Source organism: Ursus americanus, chromosome 21, assembly GCF_024610735.1.
Source record: "Ursus americanus isolate L20-20 chromosome 21, mUrsAme1.1.p, whole genome shotgun sequence".
In the NCBI taxonomy this organism is placed as follows: Eukaryota; Metazoa; Chordata; class Mammalia; order Carnivora; family Ursidae; genus Ursus; species Ursus americanus.
The window spans coordinates 1,119,755-1,145,740 of record NC_142147.1 but is presented as its reverse complement, the minus strand read 5'-3'; the positions used below and the strand labels follow the sequence as shown (position 1 = coordinate 1,145,740).

The 25,986-nt window shown below is 63.9% G+C and overlaps 3 protein-coding genes across 6 annotated transcripts; 1 reads left to right on the top strand and 2 right to left on the bottom strand.

The window, feature by feature from the left end:
- Positions 1-9: 9 nt before the first annotated feature.
- IL17C (interleukin 17C) lies at positions 10-5,819 on the top strand. The gene is made up of 5 exons (XM_045772767.2): positions 10-209; positions 1,890-2,050; positions 4,375-4,496; positions 4,801-5,129; positions 5,558-5,819. The coding sequence occupies exons 1-5, from the start codon at positions 10-12 to the stop codon at positions 5,817-5,819; spliced, it is 1,074 nt and encodes a 357-aa protein (XP_045628723.1).
- Positions 5,820-7,422: 1,603 nt separating this feature from the next.
- Positions 7,423-16,273, bottom strand: CYBA (cytochrome b-245 alpha chain). Of its 4 annotated transcripts, XM_087870376.1 has the most exons (7): positions 11,886-12,006; positions 11,320-11,476; positions 10,877-10,946; positions 10,248-10,322; positions 9,961-10,044; positions 9,335-9,416; positions 7,423-7,694 (listed from the first exon to the last, which is right to left on the bottom strand). In XM_087870376.1, exons 2-7 carry the CDS (start codon positions 11,474-11,476, stop codon positions 7,479-7,481), a joined length of 684 nt encoding a protein of 227 aa, XP_087726502.1. In that variant the 5' UTR covers positions 11,886-12,006; the 3' UTR covers positions 7,423-7,478. The 4 variants fall into 4 exon arrangements, with proteins under 4 accessions (XP_087726502.1, XP_045628606.1, XP_087726503.1 ...); XM_045772650.2 differs by lacking the exons at positions 11,320-11,476; positions 11,886-12,006 and adding an exon at positions 16,138-16,273; XM_087870377.1 differs by lacking the exon at positions 11,320-11,476 and having other exon boundaries at positions 11,886-11,993.
- Positions 16,274-17,473: 1,200 nt separating this feature from the next.
- On the bottom strand, positions 17,474-25,277 carry MVD (mevalonate diphosphate decarboxylase). Its single transcript, XM_045772649.2, has 10 exons — positions 25,145-25,277; positions 23,082-23,152; positions 22,504-22,618; positions 22,052-22,198; positions 21,183-21,382; positions 20,880-20,954; positions 20,464-20,682; positions 19,987-20,102; positions 18,776-18,884; positions 17,474-18,196 (listed from the first exon to the last, which is right to left on the bottom strand). Exons 1-10 carry the CDS (start codon positions 25,212-25,214, stop codon positions 18,116-18,118), a joined length of 1,203 nt encoding a protein of 400 aa, XP_045628605.1. The 5' UTR covers positions 25,215-25,277; the 3' UTR covers positions 17,474-18,115.
- Between the last annotated feature and the right edge of the window lie 709 nt (positions 25,278-25,986).

Sequence of the window (25,986 nt, the reverse complement as noted above, 5' to 3'; positions counted from 1 at the left end):
CTGGTGGTGATGATTCCGTGGGCCTGGGCCTGCCTGGCGAGTTGGCGGCCCCGGCTGGTGGCCCGTGGAGGCCCTGATGAGATGCCCTTGACGCTGCTCGCACAGGGGCTCTGCCCCCCGGCCCCCGTGGATGGGGCCCCTCGTGTCCTCGTGGTGGCTCTGGGCCTGGCGGGGCGTCCTGAACACGGGAGCACCTCCCACTTGAGCCGGTGACCCACTTTCCCCGAAATGGGTCCTGGAGCAAAGAGGCCAGAAAGGACGGTCGTCAGGCTTGGCCCCAAAGGGGCGTGCGCGGTCCCCCTGTGTGCACACAGGCAGACGCAGGCAGGCTTGACGAGTCCTGGGCCCAGGACCGTCCCGTGGTCCCACTGCTGTGAGGAGGTCCAAGCAGGGCCGTCCTCCTGCCCACCGCAGTCCCCGCTCCCCGCTGGAGAGCCCCATCGCTGCCTAGACCATCAATGGGGACCCCTGCTGCCCGCTGTAGCCCTTTCTTGGGGAGTGAGCTCGCCGAGGAGCACCAAGGCCTCAGAGCACCCCCACACGGTCTGTGGTGGGCAGAGTCGGTGCCCCCTCCATGCTCCGATTGCTTTAAAACAAGTTCCACTGGTAGACAAAACACCCCCTGGGGCCCATGCTGCCTCCCCAGTTCCAGTTCCGGTGGGGGGAGCTGCACAGGCCAGGTCAGCAGGCAGCAGCCCCAGGGCTTCTCCCCTGCCCGCGGGACCCGCCGAGTGCTCTGCCCCGAGGCCGGGTGGCCATCAGAGCGTGGGGGCCGGGGGTGAGCGGGGTCAGCATCCCGTGGACGGTGTTCCATGTTGCCTCCACGTCCTGTACGATGTGAGTCCTCCTGCACCACGGTGCCTCGGTCCTGTGTCTCAGCAAGTTTTCAAGGCTTACCTGATCTGTCGGTCGAAGCCGGGTTCAAAGGGAACTCCCATTCTCTGAGTGGGTGGCCTTCGAGGACACAAAGCCAGAACCCAGGGCAGGTTGGGGCCAGCCTGACCCCGTGTGCTCTGTACCCCCGAGCCACTGCACCCCGGCAAGCCAGCCGGGAGCCCACAGGTGAGCCCACCACACGTCCCTGTCTGCGCATAGCTCTCCTTGCCCCACGGACCTGTCCCGGGCCTCTGACCCTGAGGCTGGAGCCACAGCCCTGGGTCCCCTCGACCCCAGCCCGTCTGGGCTCACGGCTCCTCTGGGCCGGACTCAGTAGTACCTGTCCGGGGAGGGGGAAGGGCCACAGCCCAAGCCCACCCTTCCCTGCCCAGTCTGGTGGAAAGAACATTTGTGGAAAGAACATTCTGGGCCAGGCAACTGGAAAGAGGAAGCCCTGTTATGTAATGGGTCCTCAGGCATGTTTGCGCTCCAGGGAACACGATGGCTGAGATCCTGGCTGTAGTTAACATGCAAATAGTGCGGATAATTAAGGGCTGTCCCTCCAGTTCCGTGTCTGTCCACTAGACTGGCCCCTGTGTCCAGGTCCAGTCTCCACAGCTAGAGCGGCCCCGCCACGTTACACATGCTGACCCACCCCACCCCCACCTGCTTGCCATTCCTCCCACCCCAGGGCCTTTGCGCATGCTGTTTCCTATTCCTGGATCTCCGACCTGACTAATTCACACCAACTCTGGCAGCTCAGGGCAGCCCACCCTGCCCCTCAGGCCTTCCCATTCTCCTTCCCCAACCACCCGGCCCCTGCTGACGCCCCCGGCCCCCACTGCGGCCTCCCTCCTCGTCTCTCTTAAGTGGACAGAACAGAAGGGTTTATTTTGTAATTTTTGTCACTCAAATGTGAGAATCTCCAACGTCATGAGTGAACATGTCAGGCTAACGCGGCAACTCGCTTGGTGAAAATGAAGTTCTGCGGGTTTCTCTTTGGTCGTTTGTAGGAGCCGTGCTGCCGCCAAGGCGCCTGGGCCTCCGCCCCTGCCCCTCCTCCATGCGCCCAGCCGCCTGGCTGCCCCCAGTGACACTTGTCACCCCCTCCAGGGCGGTGGCGGCAGCCTCACTCAGCAGGAGACTGACGGAGGCCTGTGGTCCAAGGGGCACGGTTTGAGGGCGGGGCCTCCTGGGACGCCGCCTCCAGGACTCCCTCCAGCCTTCCTCTGGTGGCGCCTTTCCAGTCTTGCCCAACCTGGGACTTCTGCGCTTGCCTCAGCCGCCCGCAGGAATGAGGTGCCGCCTGGGCCCCCGCCCCGCATCCTTCCGGCCTTGGCGCCGCCGGCCAAGACCCCCGACCCCCGGCCCTGCCCCCGTCCCCCTCGGGCAGTTCTCCCCCCCACCCCCGCCCCCTGGGGGCCGGCTGTCAGGACCACGCGGAGCCGTGAGGGGCGGTGGCATCTAGAAGCGGATGGCGGGCAGCCTGATACCAGGGTTCCTCTGCGAGCGCGCTGTCCACCCATGAGCTGTTCTGGAAAGGCACAGAAAATGCGGAAGCTGCCCTCACCCGCAGGGGGCTGGCGTGGGCAGGGGGTGAGGCTGGGGCCGCACTTGCGAGTACATCCAGCCGCCGCCCCGCAGGAGGGGGCACGCCCGGCAGCCACAGCAGAAGTGACCATTTTACAAAGCCGTTTTGTTTCATAAATGGCACCCGTGTGTGGATGCAGCCAGACCCCCCCAAAAGAAGGCGAGACCACTGCACAGCGGGTGTCCCCCTCCCTCGGTCTCCAGGCTGGGGTTTGCCTGCCAGCACCCTGCAACTGGGGCATTGTCACCCCGTGTTACTCCCCGGGGAGCCAGGCTCGTCCCCTCTCCCCCTTGTTCCCGCATATTCATGGAGCCCTGGGCGCCAGCCGCAGCTCTGTGCTGGGGCCGTGGCCCTGCCCCACACCACCGTCCCTGCCCAAGGGGGTCGCTCTGCCTCCCGGGGGGGACGCAGGAGGGACTGGAACTCTCCCGGGATGGAGGCCGCCCTCAGCCTGGCCTCAGGAGGGGCTCCCTCGAGAGCTGGCCCAGCAAGCCTCCAGCACCGCCCTGTACAGGGGTCCTGGGCTCCACTGTGCTCCCCCCAACACCCGCGAAAGGCCTGGCCCCGTCCCTGGGAAGAACCGAGGGTCTTGGCAGATGTCATTAATGGGAAGATCTTGAGATCTTCACGGGTGAGTGTCCTTAGAAGACACGGACACGGGGGAGAGGCCACATGGAGAGGAGGTGGGGGAGCAGTGCTGTGGCCACAAGCCAAGGGACTCTGAGAATTACCAGCAGCCCCCAGAGGCTGCAAGAGCTGGGAACGGTCCTCCCTCGGACCCCCCAGAAGGAATGGACCCTGCCCCCGATTTGACCTCAGACTCTGGCCTCCAGAGCTATGGAGGCCTCAGCGTGTAGTACGCAGCAATAGCACCCAGCAAACTAATGCGGGGTGGTGATCTCCACATTGCAGGAGGTATGCAAACAGAGGACGGGGGACCAGGGCTGGGGCGTTGTAGGCAGGAGCAGCCCTGGGGACTCAACGCATCTACCATCCATCAGTTGGGAAGGAGCATTTCCTCCAGGCCAGCGAGGGATAGGGTCTCCCCTAAGCCTGTCCTGCTCCCGGGGGGGGGGGAGTGCAGGGCAGCAGGTGCAGGTGCAGACACCTGTAAGGACCAGGAGAGGCCTGCTCCTCCAGGGGGTCTTGGTGTCCCTGGAGACTTAGGGAACGGCCCTGTCCTGGCCACTCCCCTGCCCTCAGAGCCGCCTCAGCTAGGGACACGGTAGCCTCTGATAGGGGAGACGGGGCACATGGGGCCCTGCGTCTTAGGGGTGGCCAGGGCACCCAGGGAGCCGCGTCCAAAGCTCTGCAAGTTCACCTCCAACTGTCCCCTGCAGGATAACCAAGGCACCGGACCGCCCCCCGCAGCCCCCCCGCAGCCCGCAGCCTGAGTGAGAGGGGCCTTCTCAAATTTTGGGGTGCAGGTACTTTAAAGTTTCCAAGGCGTTCTCACCGCATCTCTGGCTGCCAGAGTGGGGTGGTGTTGAGGACATCCTCAGAAACCCAACCCCAAGCCTGAAGACGCTGGCCGGCCCCCAGCTCCCGGAGCCTCTTCTGGACCGCCCGACCTGCCAGCTGGAGGCAGGCACCAGGTATAAAAATATAAAAAACAGGCCGACCGCGTGTCCACAACCTGGGGAACCACCCCGAGGAGTTCCACACAGCCGTGTGGACGAGCGAGCTGCCCCAGCTGCCCCACTCCCAGCGCCAAGCCGCCGAAACAGCCCTAAGAGGCTTGGTGGCTCCGTTTGCAAGGCACCCCCTGGGTGGGGGAGGGAAAGGAGGATGGGGGTGAGCATGGCCTGCCCCGGGCAGGGAGGAGGGACAGTGGGGCCCACCGGGAGGGGAGGAGGAAGCACAGCCGGGCACTTCCCCAGGAGGAAGTGGCTCCGGATTTTCCCCAGGTGTGGCTGGAGGTATAAAGGGCACCTGGAGCCGGGCAGCCTCCAGGTCCACAGCCTCCAGGCCTGCAGCCGGCTGCACCCGCCTCTCCCAGCCCAGCGCCGCTGCTGCCATGGTCAGCCTGGTGAGCTGGCCTCTCCCCACGCCCCGGCCTGCACCGTGCCGCCGGCCCCCGAGCAGAGGATGCTGGCACGGGGTCCAGGAGAACCCCCAAATCTGGGCACAGGAGAGCCTGGACCCAGGAGCCCTGGTGCTCTGGGGAGCTTGGGCTGAGGGCCAAGTTTCCCTCTTGGCCTCACTTTCCCCAACTGTAGAGGGAGGGCCATACCCCATCTTTCCATAGGAAATAGGGCAAGCCGGGAGGTTAGGGAGGTGCCCCCTTCCCTGGGTACCCCCTGACCTGACCCAACCTAATGTCTGTCCACCAGCTCCTACCCGGCTTCTTGCTTCTGCTCTGGCTGCCCACCAGCCCGGCCCGCCATGGCCCCCAGCTCTGGGGGGGGCCCCACCCCCACGGGCCTCCACGCTGCTACTCGGCCGAGGAGCTGCCCCCGGGCCAGGCCCCGCCACACCTGCTGGCTCGAGCTGCCAAGTGGGAGCAGGCTCTGCCTGTAGCCCTGGTGTCCAGTCTGGAGGCAGGGGGCCGCAGAAGGCGGCACGATGGTCCCGCCTCTGGGACCCAGTGCCCGGTGCTGCGGCCGGAGGAGATACTGGACGCCGATGTCCACCAGCGCTCCATCTCGCCCTGGAGATACCGGTGAGGGCTGCGGGACTTCGCGGGGTCTGGGGTCCCTGCTCTGTGGGCTTGGGCCATTCCCTCCCCTCTCTGAGCCTCAGTGTCTTCGCCTGCTGGGTGGGCCGTCACCCCCAGGCGGGGAGGGCGGCCCCACCACAGGCGCCGTCTGCAAGACGGCAGCACGGCTCTGGTCCCCGGGTGCCCTGGGACACTTCTGCGGTCCACGCTTGAGCCCCCGCCAGGGTGGGCTGGGCCCATTGTCGGGGGTGGGGGGAGCTCTCTGAGGGGACAGTGAGGGGGACGCGACGAGACTCACTCCTGGGGGCCCCGTGCCCCCGCCCCGCAGCCCGGTGTCCTCTGCTCCTGTGGGGCCAGGAGCGCGCCGAGCGTGAGGGGCCGCCACAGGGCCGTGGCCACGGGCGGGGGCCTCACACCGTCTGTCCCCGCAGCGTGGACACCGACGAGAGCCGCTACCCGCAAAAGCTGGCCGTCGCCCAGTGCCTCTGCAGGGGCTGCATCAACACCAAGACTGGCCGGGAGACGGCCGCGCTCAGCTCCGTGCCGCTGCTGCACAGCCTGCTGGTCCTCCGCCGCCAGCCCTGCTCGCGGGACGCCACGGGGCTGCCCACGCCCGGGGCCTTCTCCTTCCACACGGAGTTCATCCGCGTGCCCGTCGGCTGCACCTGCGTCCTGCCCAGGTCGGCACAGTGACCAGCGGCCTTGGCTGTCTTCACCGGCACCGGGGGGTCGCCCCCCAGACTGGACAGTCGGGGTCTCTGCAGAGAGGGCCCTTCCTATTTATGTGTATTTATTGGTTATTTATTTGCCCCCGGGGTCCCCGGGCAGGTACCGAGGCTCCAGGCCTCAGGGGTGAGGAACGATGGTGGAGACCAGGCCCTGGAAGAGCTGCGTCCCTGGGGCCTGTGGGGTCCCCTTGTGCTGGTCAGGCCCATCTCGAGACTCGGTTTACCCTTTCTGCAAAAACAGTTGGGCTAGAAGGAATCATCTTATTCAACTAGAACGTGTTAAATGATGGGAAATGTGTTCTGATGTCCCCTCCACGTCTGTGGCTCCCCGGGCTCCCTAGCGCCCTCACTGGCCTCAGGCTGGTCCCTGTCCCCCGAGCTTCCCTTCCCAGCCTCCCCTGGAAACAAGTACCCCTGTATTTCTAAAACAACTATTTATTTTAAGTGTAAATGTGTTGTTTAATTGACAACCCCCCAGAGCACAGCGGCGGCAGCACAGAGCAGTGGCTGAAGGCTGCCTCCTCACCCTCACCCCTGCCTGGCCCTGACACCCAGCTGGTCCTGCAGGGGCAGCTGCTGGCCCTAGACTCTGGCGTCCTTCCAGAAATGCCTATGCGCGAACCCCGAGGGTGGCCACTGTGCGGACACGTGTGCCCTGCGGGCCCTGGTGGTTTCACCTGCTGACACCTTTGGCCGTGGCGCCCGGGGAGAGGCTCGGCTCCCTGTCTGGCCGCCATGCGGGCAGGCCCTCCTCCACCAGGGGGACCTACCTCTTGCCCACGGCCGGGGGTGTCGGCTCAGGGGGACACGCCTGTGCGGCCCACCATCCCCTCCAAGGGTGTGAATGTCTCCTCCAGTCCCACCAGAGACCCAGGTCAATCCAAAGGCCGGTCTCGCTGCCTGGACGCCCCGGGGGGCTCCTGCCCACCCGCAGTGACCTGGCCCGCCAGGGGCTGCCCCGAGGCCAGGCGGCCTGGCCTCTGGACCTGGTCGGCCTGCAATCAGAGTCCCGGCAAGGTGATGACCCCCTTTGGAGACTCAGTTTCCCTGGCCCATCTAAGGGCAGTTTTCAGCACCTCCCTGTCTGACCAGCCATTTCCACCCCTGATGAAGGCCTACTGTGTGCAAGCAAGCGCCCAGGAAAGGGGGACGAGCGACCTTTGGGATCTGAAGGACGCTTTGTTCGGCACGTGACTGAGTTTCTACCATGTGGCTGGCTCTGAGAGCAGAGCCCCACGGGCGACGGATGCCACAGAACCAGGCGCGACTCGGGCTGCTGGTGAAGGAATGGTGGCTGGGTCAGGGAGGGGGAGGGACTGCACTTCCACACCGAGGGTCCAGGAGACCCAGAGGCCACAGGCCAGGGGCCTCCCCTGATGGCGGTGACTGGCATGGCACGGGTGGCGTCTATCCTGGGCCGCGGGAGACTGGCGGTTCGGCAGTGGTTCAGCAGTGGCCCGTCGGGACAGGCAGGTGGGGAGGCAGAGAGGGTGAGAAGTGGCCCATCCAAGATTTAGGCTGCAGCTGGATCCCGGATCAGGAGCGGGGTGCACATAGGGAGTCACGGAGCCTGCTCTCTTCGGTTTATTTTGGGGGCTACAAGGGGGACCGCTGGAGACACGGGTCACACAACCTCGTCGATCACCGGGACCGGGTTTTCCTGGGGGCCACCGGAAACTCCCGCTGCACCTGCTGCTTCCCCCTCGCTGGGCTTCTTTCGGGCCTCGGCTGGGGGCCGGGGCGGGGGGTTGCTGGGCGGCTGCTTGATGGTGCCTCCCACCTGCGGCCGCTCCTTGGGCTTGGGCTCAATGGGGACCCACTGCTCTCCGCGGAAGGCCGCCTGCAGGACACGGAGGAGCTGGGTTGATAGGGCCTCCCGCAGGCCCACTCCACCCCCACCACCAGCCCCGGGGAACCAGGCGGGACCCACATCGGAACCCACTAAGTCCAGAGTGACAGCCAGGACCCCAGACCCCAGCTGCTTCACCCTCCGGGCGGGACCCCACAGTGGGGGGAGGGCAACCCGGAGGCCACTTCAGGCACATGCTCCAAGACCGGGCCTCCCCCCCCACCCTGCAGGGACTAAGGCTGGGACAGGACCACAGGGTGGGAGTGGCCCAGGGGGGCAGCCAGGGAGGGCAGGGGGCCTCCCTGGGGGCACCAGCCACAGCAGGCCAGGGAAGAGAATGGGGTCTCGCTGGATGCGGGGCCCTCGGCGGGCTGGGAGGACTTGGGAGCGTGTGCTTCTCATCTGTACCCACGACCCTTGATAGAAGAAGTGTGACGTCATGTCACTTAGGAAGCAGAAGTGCGGCCCCACCTCCTAACTTCAATGCTAGTGCGTCTGCCCCCGAAAAGGAAACTATACAGTGGATCCGAGAGCGTGCAGACACGCGGCTCACGGTCAGGAAAGGGTGTCCGAGAAGGCACAAACCAGAAGGCAAACGGACAAACTTCTGTTCTGCCCGGGGGAGGATTTCACACACGGTGAACAGACCCTTCGCCGAGGCCGAGCAAGTATTCAGGGTCTGAAATGCACTCACAGAACATTCACAGATCCCTTCAAGTTAATACGGAAAAGACAGGCCCCTGGAACAACGGGCAGTTGTAAGAGGAAGCTCAGACCCGCAGCAGAGGGAAGCAGGTCGGACCCGCAGCCCAGCCAGCCTTGGCAGGGAGCACGCGGGTGGGCAGGCGGGGCATCCCTTGGGCGACCCCTGACCCAGCAAGCCCGCTAGTGCCGGGAGGGTGCAGGGGCTGGATGCGGGTGACGCACCCCTCCCCCCAGCACCCCGCGACTACACTCGGGAAGCAGCAGAGCGAACACAGGAAGGGTTCCCATTGGGGGAGCAGTGGGGCCGGCCGGCGGGTCGCCAAGCTGTGAAACGTCTGGGCCCGTGGGCGTTTGGAGCACAGACAACGTGCCCCCCCTTCAAGAACACACACAAACGGAAGGATGAACATTCAGTGCGAGAGAAGCGAAGCATCTGGCCCAAAGCCTGTGCCCGGCAGAGCTCCCGTCCACACCGTCCGCCCTAACGTCCGCCAGCCCTTCTGTGAAGACCGGGTCACGTGCATCCTCACCACGGGGCCTTTGCAGGTGTCAAACTCCAGGCAGGCCCAACAGGGCAGCTTTGGAAAACATCTACGTGGCATCTCTACTGTTGACGGGCTCCCCAGGACGGGCTCCCGACAACACCCCAAGTTAGCAAGGACAGGTTGGATGAGAAACGTGTGCCACATGGAGCCCAATCCGGTGGGGCCTTGGCTGGCCGTGGGACTTTGCGGTCGCAAAGCAGGGTCGAGGAGCAGAGACGAGCTAGCACACTTCGCATGCGCAGTGAACGGTGGCCGCGGTGTCACAGACCCGCCACGGCACGAGCGAGGACACAGCCTGCTGGCCTTGCATCTGCCGGCAGAGCTGCCTTTGGGGACGGAGGTGGTACATGCCCGCGGGCCAGCCCTAGAGGATACACTCACCAGCAGATAGATGCAGCTCGCGATGGCCAGGCAGGCGGTCCCCAGGATGGTGGCAAGCAGGAAGCCAGCAGGCACTGACAGCCTGGGGAGGGGGAGGGGCAGTCAGGAGGGCTCGCGGCCCCAGGACCCCCAGGACCAGACAGACTATCGTGTGTGGCCCCAGAACCCTGGCTGGACGACACGCCCAGTCCTGCCAAAGGTTGGACTTCTACGCTTGGGCCCTTGGAGCCGTCCTCTGCTTTCATTTGAACCTTAACAATCTTGGGGTGCTGATGCTTGGCCCCCACCCACCACGCCAGGAGGAAGCCCACATGGCTGTCGAGGCCTGTGTGTTGTGGCCTCCCCGTCAGGAACCAGCAGACGCATGCACAAGGCAGTGAGCAGAGCCGCCCAGGTGAGCCTCGTCAGCCCCCCCGACAGCTCCTGGTTAAGTGCCTAGTGTTTGCGTGAACCATTACTCAGCATGGGGGGGGGCGGGGGACAGAGCAGGTCTGGGGAAGCCCTGGTGCCAAGTCTGGAAGCGCATCTGGGCGGGGATGGGGCTGACTTGATCCAGGCAGTGGGGAGGGTTTAGGGCAGGGCCGACCTGATCCCTGCAGGGGAGGGCGGGGGGCGGGGGGGCTCACGCAAGGTGCAGGAAGGCCCGGACGTAGTAGTTCCTGGTCAGAGGCCCGAACACCTTCACCACTCTGGTCATGTACTTCTGTCCACTAGGCAGAGGGGGTGGGAAGAAGACAGACGGTATCCTACTTAGCAGCACCCCGCCCCCCGCGGCCCTGTCTTCTTCCCTCCCAGAGACCGAGGGGCCACAGCAGCTGGGCAGGTTCTGGCCTGTTCGCCCAGGAGGGTGTTTGCAGCCTCAGAAGGAGTGTCCTCCCTTGTGGGGTGGCCCCCAGAGCAGGGGGGGACTCACCATCTCTCCATGGTGGATCCCTTTCTCCTCTTCCCCCGGGGGTACTCCAGCAGGCAGACAAACACGCCTGCGCCGCTGAACATGCCGTTAAGGAACAGCCGGGCTCAGCCTGGGGGCCAGAGTGAGCCCCCTTTGTTGAGAAAACAGAGGGATGCAGCTGCCTCCCGGAGGTCATACAGCTGGGAGCCAGGCAGTTTCCAACAGGTCCAGCCATTCTGCTGCCCGCTGTCCCCCAAGGCCGGCCTTGGCTGGCCTGTCACAGCTGGGCCAGAGGGGCTCAGCCCACTCCCGGACAGATCCCAGGCTGGCCCAGGGGGACAGCTGATAGAGGGGGGCACGGAGGGGACCCCCAGAATTCCCAAGGCCTCAGTGCCAGCTCTCGGGGCTGCTGACACCCCTGGCCCAGTTGCAGACCGATGCCTGGCCTCAGGCCAGTTGCTCCCCTGCTCCCAGCCTTGGCTTCCCAAACTGAACCTGAGCCCTATCCTGCCTCTCCCTCCTCCCGCCCCCGCTGCGGGGCGTCCAAAGGGCCCAGGGAAACTGACGTGCCGTGCCCCCAGGGGCAGCCGCACCCCCACCCCGAGCCCAGCAGCACTGCCCCCGTCCTGGGGTCGACACTGGCAGGATACATGGAGTACGCGCCGAAGTACCACTTGGTGAACTGGCCGGCAGTGGCCACGATGCCCCCCATGACGAGGACTGCGGACAGAGAAGAAGCAGGTTAGCAGGAGTCCCCAGCCCTCTCCATGTGCCCCCCCCCTGCCCCGGCGAGCCCAGCAGTCGGCCACAGAGGCTCCAGAGGGACGACACGCTTGACCGGGCAGGGGACACAGGTGGGGGAGCCCTCGCAGCAGCACGTGAGCTGGGGGAGGGGCTGAGGGAGCAGCGCCCAGGGCGCCCAGGTGGGGCTGGTCTTCGCCCCTGCCTGGCTCCGACGCCTGGCCATTTTGAGTGTTCGCTTCCCGCATTTCGAGACGTCACTGATATTTGTGTTTCCACGGACGGACATCTCTCCCGGCCACACGGTGCTCCCGTTTGTCTCCCCTGGGCCCCAGCTCTCAGGTACGCGTACCCTGGCCTTTCCTGGGCTTGCGGTTGGTCCGTCCGCCGTTTCGAGCCCGCGGGCGGCTGCCTCCCCGGGGCTGCTGGAGGCGCTTACGTCTGGAGCTTTTCTCCCCAGAAATTATGTTACAACTTCTCCGTAACATGAAATGTTCCATTGTAGCCATCTTAAAGTATAAAGTCCTAAGTCGGCCCACACTGCTGCGTGAACACCCCCAGAACTTGCAGCAACTTCTCCAGCTACAAGTCCGACACACAGGACACTGAGCGGGCGTGAGCTTGTGACTTTGGGAGGCGCTCCCCCACGCGCTCCCCCCCCACACCAAGACTCTCCTCGCCCCACGAGCCCCCCACCCCCACCCCCGTGTCCACCTCCTTCCATCAAGACCCTCCACGCGGTGTTCTGCTGTAGCAATCAACCACGAGGGACTGATCCGCCTTCCCGTCTTTGGGACCTTTTCCGGTTTTGCACGATTACGGAGCCAATACCGCTGGGTTTTTACTAGTTGCACCAACCCGAGAGCAAACTTCACGTCTGTTCCTGACCACTGATGGCAGCAGGCGATTTGCACTCACTGTTTCTCTCTAGCAGGTGTCTGTGTCGCTTTCCCTCCTCCTGCTAACGTGTTCGAGCTGAAGTTTCCCCTCCCGGACCACGTGTGGACTTCAGCTAACCTCAGCCTCACCCCCCAGGCTGCGCACTCCATGACGCATTAATTATTCACCATTGGTGCGTATTCCCCAAGGCCCCCTCCTTGCAGCCAGTCCTGTCCGCTGGACTCCGTGCCCCCGGCTGATGGGCGTCCTCCGGGGGTGCCCGCAGGAAGGCCTGGCAGCAGCCCTCCGAACAAGGCAGCCTGGGTCCTGAACTCAGCCTTCCTCTCTGCACCTAAGATTTTATTCCCTTGTCATCTGGTAGCTGCTCTGGAGAAGCCTGTAGTCCGTCTGATGCGAAGCCACTTTTCCCCTCTGGTAAATTTTAAGATTTTCTTGACTGGTCTGTAATTTCATTACCATGTGTCCAAAAAGGGTTTTGTTTTCCTTTATGCCTCCCAGCATTCACCCTACAGAGCTCTGAACCTCTGCATCTGCTGCTACCCACAGGGTGGGTCTCCCCCACCCCCCCACAGCCCACGGGGAGGGTCTCCCCCACCCCCCACTGCCCACGGGGAGGGTCTCCTCCACAACCCCACTGCCCACCCCCCTACTGCCCACGGGGAGGGTCTCCCCCACAACCCCACTGCCCACCCCCCTACTGCCCACGGGGAGGGTCTCCCCCACAACCCCACTGCCCACCCCCCCACTGCCCACGGGGAGGGTCTCCCCCACGACCCCCACTGTCCATGGGGCGGGTCTCCCCCACGATCCCCACTGCCCACCCCCCTACTGCCCACGGGGAGGGTCTCCCCCACAACCCCACTGCCCACCCCCCTACTGCCCACGGGGAGGGTCTCCCCCACCCCCCCACTGCCCACGGGGAGGGTCTCCCCCACGACCCCCACTGCCCACCCCCCTACTGCCCACGGGGAGGGTCTCCCCCACGACCCCCACTGCCCACGGGGCGGGTCTCCCCCACCCCCCCACTGCCTACGGGGTGGGTCTCCCCCACGACCCCCACTGCCCACAGGGAGGGTCTCCCCCAGCGCCCTACTGCCCATGGGGAGGGTCTCCCCCACGACCCCACTGCCCACGGGAAGGGTCTCCCCACGACCCCCACTGCCCACCCCCCTACTGCCCACGGGGAGGGTCTCCCCCATGACCCCCACTGTCCACGGGGCGGGTCTCCCCCACGACCTCCCCACTGCCCACAGGGAGGGTCTCCCCCACGACCTCCCCACTGCCCACGGGGAGGGTCTCCCCCATGACCCCCACTGCCCATGGGGTGGGTCTCCCCCACCCCCCTACTGCCCACGGGGAGGGTCTCCCCCACCCACTGTCCACGGGGCAGGTTTCTCTCCACTGCTGCCCACAGGGAGGTCCCCCCACCACTGCACCCCTGCACACAGTTCAGCTTCTCTTTTAACCCCATCTCCGTGTCTGGGCTGCGTGCTGTAACGTTCCCTGAGCCCCATCTTCCGTTCCACGAATCCTCTCGTCTTCATAGCGCGTTCAATTCATCCATTAACCTTTAATGACTTTTCTTTCTTGACGTCCCGCATGAGTTCACTTTCTGCACCGTCCTGTTTTGCTGTATAATCCTCTGACCCTTTCACTCCTGGAGCAGTCTGGAACACACGGGTAGGCATCAATGCGTGCTCACATTCTCAGGTCTTCCAGACGGCTGGGCTGCTATGGCTCTGTCACGGTGTGAGGGGGCCCACCCCGGGCGGCGTGCTTCCTCCAACTGGGGGCGTGAGCGGGCGGCTGGCAGCGATCCTGTGCCCCAGGGAGCAAACGGCCTTGCAGACAACTTTTAACGTTTGCCTCTGCTGGGGGCTTGGGGGTTTCTGCAGGCCTGGGCCCAGTGCGTGGGGATCTCTTGGTCCTGCACAGGGTAGGGGACATTCGGCCTTTCCCCACACACAGCACAGGCCTGAGTTTCCACGGTTTTGCCTTGTCCGGGACTTCTTCAATCCAGCCCTGACTACAGGTCCCAAGCGTCCTTCGAGGGGACCATTTCCTCCTCTGTTTCTTGTGCAGGTGGCCCTCTCCAGCCAGCGCCAGCCGTGCAGCCCAGATTCGCCTGTTTCCACACAGAGGCCCCCAAATCCCACCAGGTAAGAGCCTGGACCCCCTGGCGGTCCCTGTTCCCCAGCGCCCCTTCCTTCAGCCTGGATAAACCACCTTGAAACCTCACTCTGCTTTTCCTGCTAGCAGATTTCCTGCTGCTGGTGCTGAGCTCTGGTACATATTAACTTTTTCTGTTGGCTGGTCAGCATCTGGGGAGCTGGAAGAGGGGAGGGTGGTAGTCTGCGTTCAGCCAGCTCCTTGTGTCTGGGCGTGTGATTTCCCCATCCTGAGCCGCAGCGCTGCTGCCCGGCGACAGCAGGAGGGGGGCAAAGACACCACTGGCTCACCAGGAAGGCAGGAGGACTTCCCACCACCCACCAAATGCTGACAGAGCCCTACTATGTGCAGGACGCAGCAGGAACAAGGAAAGATGGGGCCTCTTGTGGGGCTTCTGGTCTCGTCAACGGGGGAACAGAAATAAACATGGGAACTAGAAGAGGGGGAATATGACAGAATGTCTGGGGCTACTTGGTGCCTGGTGCTCCCGAAAGGCTCCTCCAAGCAGGTGGCATCTTGAGCTCAGAAATGAATGGAGAAGCCAGCTCGCTGCACATGCTTCAGCTCAGCAAAGGCCCTGCGGTCTGCTTAGGAGATCCAGGAACAGAAAGGAAGCCGGTGCGCGAGTCCCGGAGAAGGCAGAGAGCTGGAGGCCTCGGGGTCTGGAGCAGCCAGAATCTGGTTTTGGTGTGTGTATTGGAAAACCACAGGAAGGCTTCCAGCAGCAGGTGACATGATCGGGTCAGATGGGGTTTCCCACAACAGAAAATGTGGGGTGTGACTGGCTAGGATCTCACCAGGCCCGAGCTGTTTACACCCAGAAGAAAAGTCAGCACCAGAGCGGGGCCCCGGGGGACCTTCTGACAAGCGGTCTTATTTGATGATGGAGAAGGCTGAGCCCAGGCCCCCACTTCACTGTCTGCCCAGCGGATGTGAGAGAGATGTGGGCCCCACGGCACTGCAGGCAGCAGTGGAGGCCAGACCGGCCTGCACACAGTGGGCCTTCAACAAATGGGGCCCCGGGGCCCAGAACCCTCTACTTCCTGGGAGGCTGGTCTGCAGTGGACAGCCTGGGGACCGTGAGGAGCACCATGAGACCAGTCCACTGGGTTCTCAGCCACTCGAGATGCCCAAAGCAGGGGTGACCTGCCTGGACGTACAACACACGCTAGGCCCTGTGCTTTAAAACGTGATCTGACAGTGTAGGGCCGGGGAGACGTGCTCTGCCTCTGCTCTTCTCTCCCCAGGTGGCAGAAGGCTTCAGGGGGGTCCCAGCGGAATGCTGCTGGGCTGAGACCCCCTCGTCTGCATATTTTCCACTGGACACAGGACCTTCCTGGGAGGGGCAGGTCCCTGGAGGGGGAGCAGGCAGAGCCCTCCTCTTGACTCCACTTTACCCCACCCAGTCCTGAGAGGTTCCTGCTTGTGAGTACGGAGCTGGGGAGCACACCCCACCACTCCCTGACCGGAGCTCTTGAGCATGGCTGGCAGGGTGACTGGGGGCCCTGCCACTCTTCCCCAGAAGCAGTCTCTCTGGGAGTAGAGCTGAACGGGGGTCACTCTGGGGGTTTCCAGCCACCTTATGAAATCCCAGATGCCCTTCTGTGCAACTGGGGGCTGGACCCCACTTGGAGAGCACCTGCCACTCAGGACCCAGGAAGAGAGGGAACTTCTCCCCACCGCTGGTCCAAAGCCCCCCTACTCCGGGGCACCAGGGCCACCCAGGCGTCCACTTGCTGGGTTTACCCAACCACGGTGGGCAGTGACTCCCCGGAAACCACCAAGGACGAAACGCTTCTTCCCCTGCCTGCAACTTCCTCTCTCGGTGTAGAGGTCCGGGCGGGGGTGGGGTAGTGTAGAGGGGACAGCTGGGGGTGGGCAGGAGCCGGGGCGGGGGGGGGGGTGGATGGTCTCTGAGAACCCCCTCCGCAGGCCAAGGTCCCTCACTGCCCGGCTGGCCGCAGCCCACCCCCACCCCGGGCCCGCCCCGCAGCGGCAGGTCCCCAGCCCCGCCTCGAGTCCTCACTTCCCCGCCCTCAGCCCGAGGTCTCGGCGCCCCCGCCTGCCCGGCCCGCAGCCCGAGGTCTCGGCGCGCACTCACTCAGGCCGGACGCCAGTGCCTGCTCGTTGGCCCACATGGCCCACTCGATCTGCCCCATGGTGGCGGAGGCGACCACGGCTCGGCGGGATCCCTGGGACACTGCGGCTTGCGCCGCCGCCGCCAGCCCCGCCCGAGGCCGGCCCCGCCCCCGCCCGCCAGCCCCGCCCCCAGTGGCCGGCCCCGCCCCGCCGAGGAGGCCGCGCGGCGCTCTCGGTGAAAGCCGGCCCCGAGCGTGGGGTGCCCTGCCCGCCCCGGACCTCCCTCCCTGACGGGGTCCCCTGTAGGCCCAGCCAGCCCCCCTCCGGGCCCAGGCCCCGACCCACTTCCTCCTCCCGGCTCCTTCCGGGCGGGAGGGGGAGGCCACCGTCCGTCTCCCTGGCTTTGTGCCGGCCCTGCCGGGTCAGCTGCACTTTCCAAGCATCACCCGGGCTGCTTAGGACCAGCGTGACCCCCGGCGGGCTGGGCCACAGCGCGAGCACCTGCCGGAGAGCAGAGGCAGCCCAGGACGCTCACAGACCAGGGATCCCACAGGCGGCAACAGGGGCTTCTCCCAGAAGAGGTGTGGACAGGCTGGTTCCTCAGTTTTAAAGGCCTAGAACATTCACCAGGGCCACGCAGTGGATGCCCCCTAAGGGAGCAAGGCACCAGTACCGACCAGGTGGGACAGTGGCAAGCCGAGCCCCCACTTCCTCATCTCCCCGGGGCCTGGAGCAAGTACGGCCCAGGTCAAACTGCAGGCGACCGTCTGTTCACAGGACCAACTCCGGAGGACAGGATGTGCCAAGCTTTGGGGAAACCCAGAATGCAGGGGTGCGTTCCTTTGTCATCTCCCTCCACCCTCCCCTGCAGGGTCCTAGCCCAGCAGGTGTTTCAGCAGCAGCTGCCACAGCCCCAGCCCCAGCCCCTGGTGGGGGAGGGACGGGGTTTTGGCCCAGGTGTCCACCTCCTCCTGGAAACCTGCCCTGCATTGCACTGATGTTTGGGAAATGGGGAGGGGTGGCATTCCTGTGGTTTCAGAACCCAGAAACTTCTGGGCTGCAGGGAATCATGTCCTTAACAGCACTCCCACCAGAAAACCCACTCCCCACCTTCTTTCTTGGACAGGGACTTAAAGCCCGACCCAAACCACATCCTCACACCCATCAGAGCCTTAGTTATCGTGTCAGCCACCAAACGTGGGTCATGGCCACATGTGGAACACCCACTGTGTGGCCAGCAGTTGACAAGCAAAGGGGACAGAAGGCAGCTTTTTTGGGTGCTCTGCCTATACCCTCCCGGCCTCTCAGCACAGGAGCCCCAGAGCGCTGGTGTCGGAACCACGAAAAAGCACGTCTGCCCCAGTCGGCACCCCTGGCTTTATTCCCAGCAGCCCACAGGGTTCCCATGTAACACACCCACCCTGGTGCTGCTCTCCCACCTCCCTCTGGAGACACACCGGGGGTCCTTCTATAGAGAAGCATTCCATTTGTATGGCATGGCCTGAGTCTGGTGGAGGAACCACGGGGGGCTGTCTCAGGCTTCCAGCTTTGTGGGGGGTCCCTGAGGTCTGCAGTGGTGACCCGTCCTCCGGCTCTCAGCAGGGATGCCAGCTCCCCATCATGTCTGGCATGTCCGGCAGAGCCACTGTTTGGAGCAGTGGGAGAGGCCTCGGAGAGTGAGTCCAGGGGGCCCTCTGAAGGGGTGCCCAGCAGCTCCACACCATCCAGCTCAGCGCCCAGCATCGGATCCCTAGTGTCATACCCGTTCTCCTCTCAGCAAAGCACCGGGTGCAGGTTGGGGTGAGGTGAGGCACTTGGGGGGGGGCATTCCCAACAGCCTGGGTGGTGCACAGGGTCACTCATGTGGTCTGGCCTGGAGCCCGGTGTCTAGCCCTCAAGCCCCAACAAGCATCGACCCCCAGCCACCACCCCCAGCTCCCCAGTCCCAGCGAAGGGGCCCTTCTCCCAGCAGTGGCCGGGGCTCCCCTCGGGGAAGGCCGTCAAGCGGCTGGCTTCGGCAGGCCGTCCGGGCCCAGGAGGTGAGCATGAGGGTCATCCAGGGTCTGAGGCCCAGGCCCCACCTGTCAGACGGGATAACGGGAGAGGCAGGTAAGCGCAGGTCAGAGGCTAACCACCCACATGGTGACACCCTGACCCACACCGGGCATCCTGTCACTTGCCCTCCATCCCAGCCCTGGCGTGGACAGCATGTCCCAGGGGGAAGGTAGAGACCACGGGCCTGGGGGCTCAGGTCATCGGAATTAGACTCAGACCGACCTCAGTGAAATGCTAGCTCAGGCACTCAAACGGGGATGCTGACCTGCTCCTGTGGGGTGAGCCAGGAAAGTCCCCAGGACCCCCAGCACCTGTATGTCTCCCTAAATCTCCCCCCTCAGCATGGGGAACACCAGCCCACAACGCTGGGGGTCCTTAAACATCCACTTGGTGGGTAAGTGAGTGAATGGGACAAGCCACATTGTACTCAACGCCCTGAAAACCAAAAGGTAATGTCACTGTGTCTTCTGCTCCCACTCTCGGCAAGTCAGCTTCCCAGCCGGGACAGGTGGCAGCTGAAAGGAGCCCTTCCCCTGGAGGCAGGCGGGGTCTGAGCCCGCACAGCTGGATGCGCCCCCTCAGTCGGTGGGGCCGCTGGGCCTCACCTGGGTGGCAATGATGTACTTGACGCCGCCGGGGGTGGGGTCCACGTCCAGCGCCGCTCTGAGCTCATCTGAGAGTGGGGCAGGCCTGACGGGCAGCCCCTTCAGAAACCTGGGGAAGGACAGGCAGGAAGGTCCTGAGGCCACGGACGGGAGGTGTGTAGACAGCAGATGCAAGACAGGAAGCAGACTGGTGGCTGCTGCGGTGGGGAGGGGTCAGGTTTCTTCCGGGGAAATGCAGAAGCTCCGGAACCAGATGGGAGTGCTGCTCGCACAGGAGTGTGGGCACAGCCCGGGCCGCGCACTCCAAGGCTGTGGGAAGGGTGAGCGGTCCGTGGTGTGTATGTGACCTCACACACGAAGCTAAGCGCCAGTAGTGAGCGCCTGGCGGGGTCACCAGGATAGGGAGCTTTGGGTTTCCTCCTTTCACGCCTCACCAGCGGCTCCTGCTTGGCTCGGGGGGAACATAGCTGAAGAAGGAAGCACCTCATGGGGCGCCTGGGGGGTTCAGGCAGTTGAGCAACCGAATCTTGGTTTTGGTTCAGGCCAAGATCTCAGGGTCCTGGGATAGAGCCCCGTGTCGGGTGCCGTGGTCAGTGGGGACCCTGCTTCTCCCACTCTCTCTTTCTCAAATAAATACAGTCTTTGAAAAAAAGGAAGAAGTCAACACCTCCGTCCGAGTGGGACTCCATGGACACGTTCCCCAGAAGACGAAAGCCCGCAAACCACCCACAGGGTGACAAGAGCAATGAGTTCAGAGTCTCCCACAAGGGGGCCGTCCTTGGTCATGGCGTCTGTCCACCTGGTGAGGAAGTCAGCCTTCCAGCCCCCACCCACTACAGGTCAGTATTACCCCAACGACGGTGACACATAAGCCGACCCCACATACTCCCCGCACCCCTAGCTGGCAGGTGTCCCTGCACTGACACGACTGGAAGAGAGAAGTCCAAGCCCAGTTGTCCCCACAAGGCCATGGGCACCACCCCCAGGAGCCATTATGCTACATGCACCTGCACGTGTGGCCACCGGGCTGTGACACGTGATGGTCACAGGGAGTGCCCTTGGTGACACACTGCTTGGGGTCGCTGCAGGAACTGAAATTCTCACGGGACCCCCATTTAGCACCGGGGCCTCAGGGGCCACCGTCCCACATCTCAGCAAGAAACCCTGCTTCTCCCTCCACGTGTCCCAAACGTGGGGGACCCCTAACTCACTTGTCTCCATTCGACTCAGGGGGGAAGCAGTGCCTCACGGCAGCCACAAACTCAGGCACAGTGTCGTCCAGGGTAAAGACCACGGCGTTGGGGCCCGCGTCAAATGTGTAAGCCACCTGGAACCCCCACGGTCAGCGTGAGTATCTGGAGTGGCTGGCCCGGCTCGTGCCTCTCCTCTGCCGGGGAGACCCGGGGCTGCCCGCCGTCGAGCCGGGCCCTGGCGAGCCGCGTGGAGGGCAGCAGCGGTGCCTCCGCCTTCAAGTGCGGGCCACGCACCCACGCACCGGCCAAGAGACAGAGCGCCTGCAGACCGCGGGTAGGCAGGAGCCGCGAAGCCTCGTCTCGGGCCGGCCTGTGCTGGACCGCAGCCTGGCTTTTAGGCAACTCTGGGCCCAAGGGCTATTCTAGGGAACACTCCGCAAGTCTGGGGAGCTGGCAGGAGTGGCGTCAGCCCTCACCGGCCCCCACCCGCCTTGCCTTGGTCTGCCCATGGTGGGCGTTGAAGCGGTGCACCAGGTGGACAATGCGCCTGGACGTGTCGCTAAGGTACGAGATGGGCGGGAAGGTGTCCAGGCAGGTGGCGTGGAACTGGTTGCTGTCCTTCATGGTCAGCTGGCCGAAACCCTGGAAGTCCCGCTCCCAGACACAGCGGGTCATCTCCGCCATGCGCGCTGGCACCACCGACTCAGCCCGGAACTGCGAGGCACACTCCTGTGAGGTGCTGGCCGCTCCCCAGTCGGAGCCCCGGCTCTGCAGGGCGGCCAGCGGCTCCGCCGGGGGCTGAGCAGAGCAGACCAGCCTGGCTTTGAAGGATGCTGGTGGAGCTCGCAGTGTGCTGTCATGTGCAGGACGTGCCCTGGGCCACCGCTCACCCATCCCGGCGCCAGCCTTACCCTGAGCAGCGGGCTGGTCTCCACACTGGTCTGCATGCCCGCAGTGCTGCCCATCGGCTTCTTCTCCGCGCTCACCTGCACCAAGAGAAATGGCCTGGACCCCACCCTGTGGCTCCCCGCCTGAAACACCCATCGCGTCCCATCCCTCCCCAACCACAGAGGTCGCCTCCCTGGGCAGAGACAGGGCAGGCCTGGGAACAGCAGCCCCTTCGCTGCGGGGAGTCACTCAATGCTTAGCCAGGTGCTTCCATCACCCAGGGAGCCCATGGGCCAGAGGGAGCTCCCCCACCCAGCCTCACTCACCACAAGTATGAGGACTCGGAGTTCGGGCCAGTGAGACTCTGGGGCCACCTGCCGGGCGATGCTGTCCTTCCCGTCGGCCCGCTCCCCCATCTGCCACTCCACGAAGCCACCGTACAGGCTCCGGCAGGCACTGCCTGAGCCCCGGCGAGCCACTTCCGAGAGGTCACTCTCAACCCCGTAGACCTGGGCCAGGGCATACGCTGCAGGCACAGGGCGAAGGGCACAGGGGGCTCAGGAGGGTGGGGTGGGCATGAAGGCTTCGAAAAGCCATGTGGAGCAGAGACCAGTGCAGAGAGGCCTGAAAGGTGGGCACAAACACTGCAGCTGGCAGTGCTGGGCATCAGGGCGCAGGGCTGGGTCTGGCCAACGGTCCGATGCCAGGGTACAGAGCCGGGGGCCCATGAGGCGAGCTCTCTGCCCCCCACACTGGGTGTCGTCCTGGCCTTGCCAGTCATCTAGGGTGGCTCAGCACACGGGCACACGAGCTGGCTGAGCAAGTAGGCGTCACCCCTGGGGTTCTGGCCAGGCCGCACACAGTCAGCCCACCGCCCGCCGCTGCGGTGCCCAGCTCTGCCCAGGTGCGGAGGGCCTACTGGAGAGCGAGCCAGCACAGAGGAAAGTAGAGCAGGGCTTTGGAAGGAGGGAGACCCGTTCCCAGTGAGCCCCTGGAACCTGCTGAGCCAAGAGACTGGCCCTGTCTCAGGCTTGAGCAAGTTCGAGGTGGGTTTCTGACACATACAGCCTGGAGGACCCTACACACAGAGCCCCGGGAAGATTTGAGCACTCGGGTCCCTGAAGGCTGCGTGCGCGGGAAGCGCCGCCTGCCGCAGCACAGCCCCGAGGGCCCTGGGGCTCCGGCGGGCACCCACCTAGGCAGGCATAACCTGCCGCTGAGGAGGCCAGGCCCGCGGCCGTGGGGAAGTTGTTCACCGACGCTATGTGAACCTTGTAGCTGAGGCTGAGGGGCAGTGGGTCCTCCTCCCCGGCGCTCCTCCGCTTCCGGGCCAGGCGGCGGACTGAACGGACAGGGGAGACGGTCGCTGGGCAGAGCAGCCTGAACCGCGCCTGGCAGCTCACCTGCCACGAGTCAGGAGGAGGCAGCGGCGCGGCTGAAGGAGGGCCTCTGCCCCAGCCCCAGCCCCACACCCCGCTCCGGCTGTGCTAACAGGCACCCCCTCTCCCGAGGGGCCAGGCTGCGGTGGGAAGTCGGGGGACCCAAGAGGCAGGGTACTCAGGCCCAACCCAGAGTGAGAAGGGACAGTGGCGTGAGGAACCAGCCTGGCCCCAGGGCTGCACGTGCCCCTCGCGGGACCCCACTCACTCTCCCTTAGGCAGGCCTGGAGGCGGGGCTGCCCCACGTCCTCCTCCCGGCCATTCAGCCAAATCCGGTCCTCGGTGAAATCCTTGCTAATGGCGGCTGTGGTGGTGGTTTTCAACTGGGATAAAAAACACAGGGCCACCTCAGGGGCGGGTGCTGGCCAAGCAGCCCCCTCCACTGGGGAGGGCCTTCCTAAGACGGCCCCTCATGGTCACCCGCTCAGGGGCGGAGATGGCCCTGCTGGAGAACAGGGCTCTTGAGGCCAAGGCAGGCCAGGCCGGGCAGTGAGGAAGGCCTCAAGCCATGCTCAGGCTTGGCGCCAGGCCTGGTCTCCAGCACGCAGGGTGCGTGCGACCATATTTTCATGGCCCACAGCAGAGCCACTGGGCGTGGCTCCCGGAGGATGGGACGCGGACCTCCAGAGGAGAAGAGGGAGCAGGGGAGTGCATGTGAAGAGCGGCTCTAACGGGGGTGGTGGAACCGTCACCGGCTGGGAAGCCGTTGCTACCGACCGTTACATAAAAGTTCAACAACATCTGGGTAACTCTTTGCTTTGGCATTCGGTGCCGGCCCGTACTAACCTGGTCCTGGTGCAAAGTGACACTCAGAGAGGAGTTGATGGGCAGGACCAGGTCCTCATCTCGCTTTCCCCCTGGAACAGACAACCCAAGGCAAAGCCAGTCAGTTTCCCAGCCCGGCAAACCAACACGCTGCTGTCCTCACTCCTCCCCACCAGTGCTCCCCAGTTACCCTCACTCCCATCCCACTTCTCCCCCACCTGCCAGGAGCCTGCTCTTTCACGGCTAAGCCCTCTTCCTGCTGTGCCCTCACCTTCAGGAAGTCCTCCTGGATTGCTCCCCACTTCCCAGAGCAGAGCTGGAGGCCAGTCCATCCCCCTGCTTCATTGCTTCTGTTTTATCTTGTTTCATTCGTTCAACAAATTACCTTGGAGTGCCTTCCAGACCCTGAGCACTCTGCCGGTAAGGTTCTAGCCTCCCACACAGGAGGAGCCCTGGTTACTGAAACTCCTCCAAGCTCTCTGCTCATACGCCCTGGAGGCACGCAGGGCCACCCCCACTCCCTGCACACTAGCGACAAGGAAACCTTCCAGGAGGTGAGCTCTCCGTACAGCACGCTGTCGGGTGCTGGGACATGGACAGTTCTAGGCGGGGATGATGACCACTGCCTGGCGGGTGATCCATGACAGCCTAGACACAGACCTGCACACACGTGCCCAGCTGATCTTTGATAAAAGTGTAGGAGCAATGCAGAGGAGAGGAGTGGCCTTTTCAGCAAACGCTGCCACAACAACGGGACATCCACAGGCCAGACACAGACTGCAACCCGCCTCTCACACCTTACACAGAAAACTCAAGATGGAGACTTAAATTCAAAACGTAAAACTATAAAACCTTTAGAAAAATACACGGGAGAAAATCTTTAGGTTGTAGGATCAGGCAAATGCGTCTGACTTGACACCGAAACCATGACCCATACCTGGAAAAACTGACACACTGGACTTCACCAAAACCTGAAAAACTTCAGCTCTTTGAAAGACCCTGTTAGGATGATGAAAAGACAAGCTACGGACTGGGAGAAAATATTGGCGAACCATACATCCAACAAAGGATTAGTATCTAGAATATATCTCAAACTCAAAACTCCATGGCGAGAAAGTACACGGTCTGAGCAGAACACGGATGTGAGACACAAGAAGACACCTCACCAAAGAGGACACGAGGGTTACAGGAAAGCACGAGAGCAGGTGTTGAGCATCCCTGGACCGAAACCCACAACCAGATGTCAACCCACTGATCAGAACGGCTCAAATAGAAACTAGTGACAACACCACAGGCTGAAGTCCTGGATCGTGCAGACATCGCTGGTGGGAACTCAAAGTGGTGCGGGAAGTTTAAGTTTCTTTTATTTTTTTAAATATTTTATTTCTTTATTTGACAGCCAGAGAGCACAAGCCGGGGTGGGGGGGGAGGGCAGAGGGAGAGGGAGAAGCAGCGGCGCCTGGGTGGCTCGCTGGGCTCGGGGCATGATCCCCGGGGCCTGGGATTGAGCTCAGGGGGGAGCCTGCTTCTTCCCCCCTCCCCCCACTTGTGTGCGTTCTCTCAAATAAATAAATAAAATCTTTAAATAATAATAAAAAAACTAAAATACAACTACCCTATGACCCAGCAGAGGCATTCCTGGACATTCATCCCCACAGAAATGACAACTTGTGTTCAACCGAGCCCCCTTACACAAAGTTTTGCGGCCACTTTATTCACCATAAAGCTCAACCTGGACACAACTCAGCTGCTAAGGAGTGTGTGGGATGTCCCCAGCAGGGAAAGGACTCAGCACTAAAGAGGCCAGTAATGACGTGAGTAGCCGCCCCCACGAGTCCCCAGAACCACAGTGAGGAACAAGAGCCACTTCTCAAAGCTACATATGCAGTGATTCCACTGACAGCTGTTCTTCAGTTGAGAGCATGTGAGAAATGGACAGCGGCCCCCACGTGGCCAGCTGCGGGAGACTGTGGGAGCCCAGCCCCGGGGTGGCCGTCCCCGCGGACACTGTCACCCCCCGTGTCGCCCCCGCGGGGTAGACGTCCCGCGTAGGCCGTGTCCGGCGCCCCGGGCCGCGCACTCACAGTACTTGATGACCGCGATGTTGACCGGCGCCGTGCAGGTCACCGCCACCAGCGGCTTCTCAGAGGCCATGGCCGAGAAACAGATCTCAGCCCGCAGCCCCCAGCGGGTCCCGGCTCGCACCTCACCCGCCCTGCGATTGGCTCTGTTTCTTACGCCGCCCAATCAGCGGTAGGTGAGGCCACCGCTCCATTTCTCAGCCAATGAGGGGGATCGAACGATGGACTGCCGACTCTGGGCCCGCCCCCAGTGGCGGGCGACGGCGCGCCGGCTCTGCGCAAGCGCAGGGATAGGCCCGGACACCGAGTCCCGCCGGTGCGTAGGAGCTGGGAACGCGCAGGCGCAGGGGTCTGCGCAGGCGCGTGGCGTCGGACTTCCCTGGAGAGAGCCTGGACTGCCCCAGAGGGGAAGGTTCCCGCGGGCGGACGCGGTAGGTGACCACACCCCGAAGAGCTCTTCCACCGGCCTGGACTCAGGGGTGCGGGAGCCCAGAGGGCCTCAGCAGCTCCGGACGACAGACGGGGTGACCGCGTCAGGGGTGCCGCCGAGCTGAAGGGCAAGCTCCGGGGTCTCGGGCCCCGCGGGGCGCGTAGGTCCTCCTCACCCCTGACCGACGGGGTCTCCCGTCCCCCATAGGTCCTCCTCACCCCAGACCGTCGGGGTCCCCCGTCCCCCATAGGTTCTCCTCACCCCAGACCGACGGGGTCCCCCGTCCCCACGGGGCACATAGGTCCTTCTCACCCCTGACCGTCGGGGTCCCCCGTCCTGGCAGGGCGCATAGGTCCTCCTAGCGCCTCGACACTTGAGGTCCCCCGCGCTACAGTGGTCCGGCATTCCAATGGGG